Source organism: Sorex araneus, chromosome 3, assembly GCF_027595985.1.
Source record: "Sorex araneus isolate mSorAra2 chromosome 3, mSorAra2.pri, whole genome shotgun sequence".
NCBI classification, from domain to species: Eukaryota; Metazoa; Chordata; class Mammalia; order Eulipotyphla; family Soricidae; genus Sorex; species Sorex araneus.
Window position 1 is genome coordinate 85,431,103 of NC_073304.1, and position 12,749 is coordinate 85,443,851.

The 12,749-nt window shown below is 46.2% G+C and overlaps 1 protein-coding gene across 1 annotated transcript in view; it reads right to left on the bottom strand.

The window, feature by feature from the left end:
* Window positions 1-2,407: 2,407 nt before the first annotated feature.
* GPR176 (G protein-coupled receptor 176) overlaps window positions 2,408-12,749 on the bottom strand; it is a 90,032-nt gene continuing 79,690 nt past the window's right edge. Inside the window, exons 2-3 of the mRNA XM_055130728.1 lie at window positions 10,483-10,735; window positions 2,408-5,562 (exon numbers count right to left, since the gene is read on the bottom strand). Coding sequence (XP_054986703.1) covers window positions 4,449-5,562; window positions 10,483-10,735 — 1,367 coding nt within the window. The 3' untranslated portion in view covers window positions 2,408-4,448. The remainder of the gene's footprint in view (window positions 5,563-10,482; window positions 10,736-12,749) is intronic.

Here is a 12,749-nt window from a genome sequence, read left to right on the forward strand (position 1 = left end):
CGACTGAAATTCAATCATGAACAGCTTTGTAAGGATCTCACACTGATTCAATAAAAAAAACTTTTAAAAACTTAAAAATAAAATAATAAAATAACTGGGAAATTTCTTGGGCTGGAGCGATAGCACAGCGGGTAGGGCGTTTGCCTTGCACGCGGCCAACCCGGGTTCGATCCCCGGCATCCCATATGGTCCCCTAAGCACTGCCAGGAGTAATTCCTGAATGCAAAGCCAGGAGTAACCCCTGTGCATCGCTGGGTGTGACCCAAAAAGCAAAAAAAAAAAAAAAAAAAAAAAAGAAAGAAAGAAAAAAAATAACTGGGAAATTTCTTTTTAAAAAATTAAAACAGGGGCTGAAGTGATAGCATAGCGGGTAGGGCGTTTGCCTTGCACATGGCCGATCCGGGTTCAAATCCCAGCATTCCATATGGTCCCCTGAGCACTGCCAGGAGTAATTCCTGAGTGCAGAGCCAGGAGTAAGCCCTGTGCATCGCTGGGTGTGACCCGAAAAGAAAAAAAAATTAAAACAAAAAAATTATTAAAATGTGTTGCCATTAGAGGCTCACCTGCATTCAGAATGCTTCCCTTTCTCCTACTCCGTAGAATTTTATGGCCTTTATTTTTAATCCATTAAAATAATGGAGTTTTATGACATTTCAGGGATGAGTAAAATTAGGGACACACAATCCATTATCACATCTTTATCAGAAATCATAAACAATCACTCTGTAGAATATGTTTGTTGTTGTTTGTGTGTTTACTAAATAAAATACAAGGGGCCTCACGAGGCAGCTCTCTCCCCCTTCCCCCCGTCCCCCCTCACCGCCTGGCCGCCTGCATTTGGTAGTCTCACTCAACTTCCCCCACTCTGGGGAGGTCGATGATGAAGGAAGGACGAAGGAGGAAATGGGAAATGAGGGCCAGGCTGGTTGGTGTCAGTTGCAGTTTATTCCATACCCATCTCCTTTCTCCTCTGATTCTCCTCCTGCTTCTTCCTCTCCCGTGCTACTTCATTCTCTTTCTGGATCCCCCTTTATTCTCCTTCTGGCTCTCACTTCATCTCCTTCTCCTCCCCCAGCCCACACTTACAGTCTAGTTAAATCCCAAAGCATGAGGGGTAGGGGTAATGATTACATGTAGGTGTGGTCATACAATCAACAGAGGTAAAGTCCTTCCCTCAGAGGAAGCTTCTTCTAGGACAGATTCTCTTACAGCAGGATGACTTGCCCAAGAGCAGAATCCCATGGGTGTTTTTCTCCTCTCCTTGTCCAACAAACATATAAACATTCATAATATTAATCATTTTGTATGGACAAAATAAGAGATACATTAAGCTTATAGAATTGCTCTCCTGGGGTCATCTTGATCTCAGACTACCATGCTCAGGCCAAATTAGTCTTTCCTATCCCTAGCAGGGTCCTAATCTTGTTGTTACTTTTGGATCATGACGGCATTTGTCCATGACCATGCTCTCAACTTATGGTTGAGTATCGTGGCGCTTTGGCCTGGCCTATTTCTATGCCAGGGTAGCTCACAACTGGCCCTGGGTCCACACAGTCCCTCATCAGGACTCTGCTTTTGGGGTGCTAGGAACTAAGGGCAACTGAGGCATAAGTCGAGGAAGCAGATGCCCTGGAGTGCGGATTGTTTGGAGACAATTTACTCTCAAGTTACAGAAGCATAATATTAACTGTCTTCCTTTGTTCCTACATAAAGGACATTGCTTTAAAGTAAACTATTCAAAAGATATAAGGAGAGGAGAAAGGCAATATTAACTTATAATACAAGTTCAGTGTCCTAGAAGGATTTGACCTTACAAGTTAACAGAGTCTGATTAGAGGGAAATTGAGTAAGGAGAGATTGCTAAAATCCCAGGACTGGGACAAATGGAGACGTTACTGGCACCAGCTCGAGTAATTGATGAACAACGAGATGGACATGACAGTATTACAGTGATTACGGGAAAAAGGTGATTAACTGGCTGGGGAAAAGTGCACAGAGAAGAGGTTACAGACAAAGGAATGGGAGTGACTCAGGAGCACTGTGATGGGTGTAACCTGATAAACCTAAGCTCCCTGTGGCAAGGGAGAAAGGACAAACCAATGTTAGGCCTAAAATATTTAGGAGCTATATTCCAACAGTTGTTGTTTTTGTTTTTGGGCTGGACCCTGTGATGCTCAAGGGTTACTCCTCACTCAGTGCTCAGGGGGTTATATGGGCTGTCACAGATCAAACTCAAGGCCAGCCTTATGTAAAGCAAGCATCCTACCCACAGTACTATCGCTCCAGCTCCATGGAGTTTTCTTCATTAATATAAAACCAGATAGTCTAGGAAGAGATTCAGGCTGCTTGGAAGGGGAACAAAGGCCAGGAAAAAAAAAAAAAGAAAACTCATACAACTCTATTTTATTTAGTTCAGAAACTGCTTTTCAATTTTTTTTTTATTAAAATGTATTTCTTCAAAGAGTATAGAAATATACCTGGCAAATGATCTGTTAGAAGCCAACCATCTGTTCAGACATACATTAATACCTACAAATTCTACCTCAGCAGAATTTATTAAATTGTGAATATCTATATTCAAATGACACAAATAGAATTACATTTGATAGACTCTTGGAAATGGAAACACGATTTTTTGACAGATGAGAATTTCCCTCAATGAAAGTTGTCACGGCTGTAAAGGCTCTGGTAGCTAAGCCCGAAGGGCCACAATTCTATCAGGGTGAGGGGGCTACAGTGGCATGCACAGGGGGCAGCCCCCTGCTTTGTGGTGAGTATGGAACACTTTGGGCAGAAACAACACAAAGAGGAAAGGGCTCCTTCGCAGGGAGCTTCCGGGCACACACTCGGGCATCACAGGGTACCAGACTCAGAAGAAAAGGCAGAGGAAACTCCCTATCCCTGTGAGCTTCCCCAGGGGGCCTGGACAGTGGCAAGAAGATGGGACGGACGCGAGGCCCACTGCCTTTGGGCTATGGAGTGGTGCCCACCAGAAGGACCACTTCCCTTCAAGCTTGCTCAAGGCACTGGATGGGCTCCCCTACACACCACTAAGGAGAACACAACACTCTGGAGAGAAGAGCAGACTCGGCATTTGATTTGCGCTCCTTAAAGCAAAGTGGTGTCTTTGTTTTGTGTTCTTCCCAGAGAAATCCACCAGGAGGTGGCGTCTTTGGAGAGAGCCACAGGGGGCTATTCGGTTGAGGACACTGTCCCATCCCTTCTAGACTCTCTGGTTCATGGCAAAACTTTGTGGAACAGGAAGAAGTGGCCAGTTCACCTGGACTCAGTTGGGCTGGCATTTCGCAATGTTAAGTCTTTCTCCCAGTTCTATTCCTTCGGGCAGAGCTGCAGTGGCAGGAAGGGGCTGAATGGGAGACTGGCCACCCCTGGGTTCCGGGGTCCCTCCGCAGGGAGGCAACTTCCTCAGCTTTTCCCATTCTTCTGTGCAGACGTCCCTTTCCTAACCAAGTATTTTTGGCTTAACGTTTCCAGAGGGCCCAGTATTCACTGACTTTGCATACTGTTTAGTTATCAATTTCAAGTGTGCACAAGGTAGCAAGTTTTTCAATATACTTTACTCCCAACATGTCTTTCTCATGAGATAAGTGCAAGGAAAGACTAGGGTGGACAGTTCTCATTTTTCCTGCTCGGCCTCTAAGCTTCTCTTTCACTGGTTGATAAAACACTAGGGATAAAGACAGTAAAGAGCTTGTGGTGTTTTCCAACCAACATCCACCACAGGTGGGGTGCAGGCATCTCTCAGGGGGCTCAGCGATGCCCGGGAGTGGCAGGACAGAAATCTTAATCAAGGACAAGTTCCCTCCCTCAATAAAGGCACATCAACTGGCATGTCTGTCAGGGGGGGCTAGCAGACCTTCCTTATTCATACTCTGGTGACAGGGATAAGAGCATTGGAAAAACTGATTGAGACTTCCAGAGAAAAAAAGGTCAAAGGGCAAGTCCTCCCCCTCCTGCCCCCAAACAGAGATCAATATAAAACATTTTAATATTGTCCTGTGTAAGTCCACCGAACAGGCATCTTCTTTCTAAAACTCCCACAGCATATGCCAACCATCTGCAGAGCCCCTTAGATGGCTACTGCCAGGCTGTGGGCTGGGCCCAGGGAGATAAAGGGGTCCCAGGACTGCCCACCCCAAACCCATTTCCCTTGCCCCCCTGTCATCTTTGCAAAGAGATATGCGAACTTTACTTAGGACATGGATCATGGAGAGAAATAAATTAACACTCCCTGAAGAAAGAGGACATTTGGATTCTGTACAGACTTCCCTTTCATTCAAAGACTTTTGGCCTGCAGAGAAGGAGGCGACCCCTCAGGGCTGCAATGAGATTGTGGAAATCGTGGAGCCAGGGGAAGGGTGCAGAACAGGAGGTGTTCTGGGGTCGTCTGGAACCTTGCTGGCAGCTTCCAGCAACTGACTCTCCGGCTAGGAATCCACCTTGGGGAAAATGCTCACTCTGTTGTTTCTGCTCATCTTCCGCTCCACCCTGCCTACCTTGGGCATCTTTGTCTGGATCAGCTCTTCAGGGGTGTTGCCCAGAGGTGGAAGCAGCCGCTTCTTGCTGTTTCGGGTCTCCGAGAGCCACTGAGGAGGCAACTCAAAAGGCCCAAAGCCAAACTGCAGGGAGTATTTGTCGGGGAATGCCTCGAGTTCCAGGGGGCCTGCCAGGGCTGCCTGATCCACTGTGCCTGGGGGTGGTGCAAGGGTGGCAAACTGTGAGCCCAGTTCCCCCTCCAGGCCTGTGGCCACCACCCCCTTAGCCTGGAGCTCCGCCTCGCCCGTGTGTTTGGTGTCACTCTCCTCCTCATCCTCAGTGGGCTTAAAGATCTGCTGCTGCCCGATGTGGAACATCTCCAGGAGCTGGCTTCCCGAGCGCATGCTGGGCTCCAGGCTGGCATCGGCCGCCCCACTGCCCGTGCTCACCACGTTCCGGCGACTGTAGCGGTGGTGCAGTTGCACCAAGGTCCCGACCAAGCACTTCCGGACAGACTTGTTCACGGTCAGAAAGAGCACAGGGTTGGCCAGCAGAGAGACTTTGGGCAGCCAAATGGCAGTGAGCAGCAAGAACACGGACGTGTCGGGGACGTTGAGAACAGTCTGGTAGACCACCAGGGTGGCATAGGGCACGCTACACAAGATGAAGACCATCACCATAGAGAGCAGGGTGGCATGCAGCTCAGCCTCCCGCTGGGATGCGTAGGGTATGGAGATGGTGTTCTGGGGGGTCCGCAGCGCGGCAATGATGACCTTCTTCTTCTGGCTGGCGCTCAGGGCCCGGCGGATCAGGATCAAGAAGAGGAACACCAGGGCCACGGGCACGATGACAGTCGTGATGTTATAGATGAGAACGTACACCAGGTGGCCCAAGGAGTTGCTCCAGGCTTCTGTGCAAGTGGACATGGCATAGATGTCGGCCACATTGGTCACGGCAAACACAGGGACGCTGGCCACCACCGCGTGGGCCCAGATATACATCACCAATTCACGTGACTTGGCATCTGATATCTTTCTCTCCAGAGGATAGAGGACTGAGTAGTACCTGAAAAATGCACAAACAGAATCCGTTTCCTGGAAAAAGACACTCCATAAATGAGCGGAGTCAACATCAGCAGCGTAAGAGAGAGTAAGTCAAAGAATCAAGTTCTTTTACTACTCCCAAGACAGAGGGAACCACCAGAGGAATCTGAAAGCCTTACCTTGAGTTCTGAGGACTTGGCCACTCAGTGAGGAAATCACTAGACTGGAAAGAAGCAGCTTTCCAAGTGAGCAGAAAAAGCCTCGTCTTCATCGAACTGTCACGGCTCTTTCTCAGGAAAACAAGCCATCATACCTATCCATAGCAGTGTATTGCTGCCACCAGGATTAAATCCCCCAAACACCCTCACTATCAAGGATAGCTCCCTCGCTGTACAACCATCTATTTTTCAACAAAGAGGAGTTTGTTTAAAAAAACAACTTTTTATTTACATGAGCTAGAGAAGCTCTAGGAAAATTGTCAAAGCCACTAACAAAGACTGTCTACAGACATTTTGAAACAAACACATGCCACACAGTTCAGGCTTGGCCCCTCTCACATTGGCAGCAGCTTAGCAAGACTGTCTGGAAGATTCATGCTTTCTGATAAGACCCATCCCCAAATCAATTTGGTTGTCAAAAAAACATGTCAGCTCAAGCCAGGGACAAGCATTTGGAGTAAATGCTTTGCAAGTGGGAGGCCCGGGTTCAATCCCTAGCACCATATGTTCCCCTGGACATCACTGTGACTCCTAAACACCACTGAGTATGGTGTTTAGGTACTACTCAGTCCTCTACAATACAAAATCAAAAAAATTATGCTACTTAGACGCCAGGTACAGCAGTCCAGGCACATGTGTCTGGACACAAATCTGAACCCTGTACCACACGGTTCCTCAGGCACTGCCAGGTGTGGCCTCTGGGCCTCCTGAGCACTGTTTGGGGATCCCCAAAGGAAAACAAAAGATTTTTGTCTGCTCAGTGGCCATTGTTGCCTCCATAATCACTCAAAAGCCTGAAATGCCCACTCAATTAGACATTGTTGTTAAATTTCTTTTTTTCTTCAAGCTTTGATTGTTCTGTAGCCACCTTCTCAGGATTCCAAAACTTTCAAAGTTTTAATGATTGAGGGAACTGAGTAATTCTTCAGACCTGGGCTCTCTCTGCCAACAGCCACCAGATCTGGGGGGGCCGCTTCCCTTTAGCTTCACCACGCCTCTGCAGGCACCTAAGGCTGGAGTAGCCCTTACTCCATGCACATTAAGTAATCTGAGCGCCTGGAGGCCTCCCCATATCCACCCTTCTTGGACACAGGAGGGTGCCAGAGAGTTGGGCTCAGTTTTAACACTGTCTACCCAGAGGCAGCACGGGATTCCACAGGGAAAGAGGCCAACCTCCCCAGACCACCCTCCTTTGAGATGCGGGCTGCAAGCTCTGGCTATTCCCTGGGCTCCTGACCAACTTCCTACAGACTCGAGAACACTACCTGGCCCTCAGACTGCAGGTGCCAGCACAGGAGGCTGGGTTAGTTTGTCAGAATGGCTCACAGAACTCGGGCACCCAGCTTGCTCCTGAAGAACACTAAGAATACTGAGCGCCAGAGAAGAGAAACACGCAGCCCAAACGAAGGAGCTTCTGTCCTCAAGGAGGATGGGGCTGCCAAGGGGACATGTGAAAGCATCGGGTTCCCAGGGTGAAAGCTCTCTGAAGCCCCTTTCTTTGAATTAAATCAATGGCCATCAGCAACTAGACTCGTCCTCCAGTTCCTCTCTTTGAGAATGCCCTCAATGCCTGTAGGTTTCCTTGGTAACCAATCCTCAACCTCAGATTCCCCCAAGTTATCCTTGGTGGTGGTGGGTGCTGCTGCTGCTACTGCTGGGGGCCCAATTAAGGCCATGCTAAGCACATGTTCTTCCACCAAGCTACATCCTGGGACCCCAGAAGTTATCTCCATTAATGCAACAACCAACACCTTTAATGTTCTCAATGCTTAGGAAATTCCAGGCACATAAGGAAGCCTCGGATGATGATCAAATGTGCATGAGAAAGCATGTATTCTTTTGTCTTCTCATAACTCACAGTACTGTGCTAGGTTACTAAGCTGCAAAGATGCACAGCAGGGTGCCAGAGAGATAGTACAGCCAGCAGGGCACTTGCCTTACACTCAGATGACCTAGGTTCGATCCCCAGCACCCCCAGATGGTCCCCCAAACCCACTCGGAGTAATCCCCAAGCACAAAATCAGAAGGAAGCCCTGGGCATGGCCAAGTATGGCCCAAAACAAAAACAAATTTATAAAAATATAAAAAACAAAAATTTAAAAAAAAAAATTTTTCAAAAAGAAAAGATGCATAGGAATGTGTTGAAGCGCAGCAGGAAAGGAGGCGTGCAAAGGAGCAACTGTGAACGCAGAGATGAAGGCTCCCGCAGAGGAGCAGGCTGCAGGGACAGAAGGGAAGCACCTGGGAAATGTCTAGAGAAGATGGCACTGTGACCGAGGCTGGCAGGGGACAAGCTGGGGGAGAATGTTCCGGGCTGAGGGAGACACGATGCAAACACAACACGATCATGGCTGATCATAGATGGGCGCAGTGCGGTGAAATGTGCTCTAGATCTTTTTCTGGGAGGGGGAAAAAAAGAAAGAAAGAAAAGCATAAGTTATTCATGCTCTCACTTTTCCTTCTGAATATAAACTTTCCTAACCACAACTCTGTAAGTCCAGTGAGACCCCACACACAATACATGCCCAAGGGTGCACTGTCTCCAGCTCCCATCTGCTAACTGACAGACAACAAACCCAATCTCCTAATAATTTCTGCTTCCATTATGCACTGGGAAAGAGATGGAGATAGATGCACACAATTCATTAGGAGTTTTTTTGTGTGCACAATTTTAAAAAATGATGCAGAAAGTGTAGGTGGTCTCCCAATTAGCCTGCTGACTCAGTGCCATGACAAGTGTCTGAGAAAGTAGTGAGGAAGGACTGTCTTTCCTTTGTCTCCATCCAAGCCATGACTGGTGCTTGCAAGTAGCCTGCAATTCAGTAATAAATGAGGAATATGCCAGTCTTGTTCTTCTACTAAAGATCTTATCTCCTTTTTAAGGTGGAAAAAATTTGAGAGACATCCTCACTGGAAAGAAAACTGTTTGCATATGTTCTTATCTGAGCAAAGGGCCCAAGATAATCCATGGGGATTGCAGCAATGCTTCGAGGCATAATAGCAAACTGTTCAGAAAAAAATGTGTTCCTACACTTGTTGATTATTATCGCTGAAAAACATGTAGGATTCACAATAGTATTATTCACAATAGCTAGAAGTGGAAACAACTCAAATGTACATCAACAAATAAATGGATAAACAAAAAAAATGTTTATAGCCATACAATGAAAGATAATTTAGCAACAAAAGAAGTGAAATCCTGATGTAGACTATGATATGGATGAATCTCAAAGACACTATGTTGAGTGAGAGAAGCCAGGCCCAAGAAATCCCATATCACATGATTGCCTGTACACAAAAGGTAAAAAACAAAACAAACCACCACCTCCAGCAGGTGTCATTGCCTAGAGCATGGGGCTGGGAGGGGGGAATGACTATAACTCTAGAAATAAGCATGAGCTTCTTTTCAGACTGAAGGAAATATTTCATATATTTTATTTCCGGGCTGGAGCGACAGCACAGCGGTAGGGTGTTTGCCTTGCACGTGGTCGACCTGGGTTCGATTCCTCTGCCCCTCTCACAGAGCCCGGCAAGCTACCAAGAGTATCCCGCACACATGGCAGAGCCTGGCAAGCTCCCCATGGCATATTCGATATGCCAAAAACAGTAACAACAAGTCTCAAATGGAGACGTTACTGGTGCCCGCTCGAGCAAATCGATGAGCAACGGGATGACAGTGACAATGATTTCATTTCCATTAACAGCTGCTGCTAAATCAAGCAGCCTTTTATGAGATTCTTTCAGACATTTTAAAGCTCAGTTGCAGGGATGGATGCACAGGTCCTTAAACATACCAATATTTACTGACATATTTAAAATAAGTGAATTTATTGAGGTGCCAATATCTTAATAAAGCTTATAAAGAAAAGAAGAAGAAAAAAAACCCTTTCAGGAGTCAGGATGTGACATGATTGAGCACATACATCACATGTGTGAGGCCCAGGTTGGGCCCTGGCACTACAAACAAACAAAGTAAAGCTTTTCAGGACAAAACACTCTCAGTGTGCACCGCAGCACCAGAGGTAACTGAGCACACCTTGGGGGTAACCCTAGAACCCTCTGAGCATCACTAGGCTGACCCAGGGGGCCCCAGCTCAAGTAGCATTGCATTACCTGGCCAGAGCACCAAACTCTCTAGTCTGGTTGCCCAAATCACCAGGTGCAGCCACTGAGCACTGCCTGAGAGCCACCCCCCCAAAATAGGGGGAAAAACCAAATGGATAAAAAGAGAAAACAACCATAACAATCAAAGCTCTGGAAATAAATCCTTGAAAAAGATCCAGGTATTCTATGGCAGGTTTGAACGGGACGGTCTAATCATCTGTTAAGTAACCACTGAATTGTGCCCCCTGTTTTTCCAGAACTTTATCCATCCTGGATCAAAAAATCACCAACTCCAACCAAGCTGAAGCTGCATCCTGGTCTAGGGTCTCCCCTCGGGCATCCTTATGCTGTTAACCCTATCCCCACTCCTGTGTCCTGTCTTTGCTCAATAGACCTATTGCCCATAGCTGACGCTAAACTAACCAGCCTTTCGTGAGATTCTTTCAGACATTAATTCTTCTGCTGCTGAACACAAACTCAAATTGACAGTCTGTGGAACTTGTGTTCCAGAGTTCTACAAACTTGTTCCACAAACTACTCACCATTTGCTTCGTGAATGCAAATTGTTTAATACTCTTTAATAAAGAATACACCTCTAGCCCGTGATGATCTGCCCTCACCTGTCCAAGGCTATAACAGGGAAGCTGAGGATAGTCACAGAACAGAAGACTTTGTGCAAGAATTTGACGACCCTGCAGAAGAGCACGGTGTAGATCCACCAGCAACAGTGAGGGCTGGTGCTGAGGATGATGTCGAAGGGCACGCAGACCAGGCTGGCACAGATCCCGGCGCACGTCAGGTTTTTAATGAACCTGTTGGTGACAGATTTGAACACGGTTGTGCGGCACGTTGACCATAACACCATGAAGTTTCCTGGCCAGATATGAAAAAAGAAAGAATCTCAGTTAAAAGAAAAATATTTAAAAGACAAAAACGCAATAATGAAAATACAGCTTAAAAATATAAAAATTACATTTGAGGGCTGATTTTAAACCTTTCAGTATAAATACTGCAAATCACAACGCCCAAAAGGAGAGAGAGAGAGAGAGAGAGAGAGACACGGAGGGAGGGAGGGAGGGAGGGAGGGAGGGAGGGAGGGAGGGAGGGAGGGAGGGAGGGAGGGAGGGAGGGAGGGAGGGAGGGAGAGGGAGAAGGGAGAGAAGGGGGCAAGGGGGGGAAGGGGAGGAGGAGAGGGAGGAGGAGGAGGAGGAGGAGGAGGAGGAGGAGGAGGAGGAGGAGGAGAAAAAGGAGGAGGAGGAGGAATAAGAAGAAGAAAAGTGCCTGCCCAAATAGCAGGCAAGAGGGTGGGGAGTGGGGGGTGATGGGAGGGAACTTGGGGACACTGGTGCTAGGAAATGTACACTGGTGCAGGGATGGGTGTTGGAAAACTGTATGATTAAAATCCAATCATGAACAGTTTGGTAATGCTCTAAAAAAATTAATTATAAAGAAAAAATAAAAAATAAATAATTAAAATAATACAATTCATTTAAACAGATCTTATAGGCTTAATGAAATGATTAAATCACATATATTTCTAAATGCCTAGCATAATTTTTAGTGGTTTTACATAATTTCAAGCATAATAAACCATAATTATTATATAAGTTATAATGTAGTACAATTTCATTTGAGTATAAGCAATTTGCCAGCCATGACTTAATCTCATGCTGTTACTGTTATCAAGTTTGCAGACTACCTCCATGTTGCCAAGCACTGTAGCACAAACAGGAAATGAACCCCAGGTACAATTAATTATTTTTTAAAAACAAAAAAAGCAAGTAAAATTTGAATGTTATATTTAATTTAACCCACTATATCTCAGATATTTCAAAGTAATCCTTACTTGTATTAATGAGATCTATTTCATCTGTACTTCTATACTAAAGCTTTGAGGGTTGCTGTACATATTTTAAAAAGGGGGTACAAAACCTTGCATTCATTTGGATATCCATAGTGTGACCTTCACTTTCTTTTGTACTCACAGCACAGTTTTGATTTGCACTGGTCACCTCTCCAGTGCTCCCAGCTCGTAGCTACGGGACTGGACTGTGCTATTCATCATCTTTCAGCCATGACACATGAACTGGCTCTTCCTGCATCGTCTCCTCTGGTGGCTTCTCTAAATCTACAGTCTCCTGTTTCCTCCTCTTCTTTTTTAATATTGAATATTTAATTTTATTTTTAAATTTCATTTTTTTACTGTGATTTACAAAATTGATAATAGTAAGCTACCGTGAGTTTCCTGCCCACATGGCAGAGCTTGGCAAGCTCCCCGGGGCGTGTTCAATATGACAAAAACAGTAACAGTGTTGGGTCTCATTCCCCTGACCCTGAAAGAGCCTCCAATGCGGCACTGCTGGGAAGGACGAGTAAAGAGAGGCTGCTAAAATCTCAGGGCTAGGACGAATGGAGACGTTACTGGGCACCCGTTCGAGCAAATCGATGAACAAGGGGATGATAGTAACAGCGACAGTGAAGGTTTCACACAGCATTCCAAATCGCCGTCCTCCACCAGAGTGTCTGCTTCTCTTCACCACTGTCTCAATGTCTGCCCTCCACCTATCCACCAAACTGGGCTCCCTTGCCACCATGCTGTCTCCCCACCACAGTAAGCTCAGCTCTAGGTCTGTCCTCAGGTTTCGTTGCCTTTCTCTGGTTATTCCCTCATTATGTTCCTTTATGTCATGTGAGAGAAGTTATTCTGTATCTGTCCTTCTCCTCCTGGCTGACTTCATTCAACACCCATTTCCTTTCACAGAAATACTAAGGATGCACATGCATATACATATACGCAGGCTGCCTTGGTCTAGTCTGTTCACTTTATCATGCTTCGCAGATAGTGTTGGTTTATTGTTATTTTTATTTATATTGAGGTCTAGTGTAG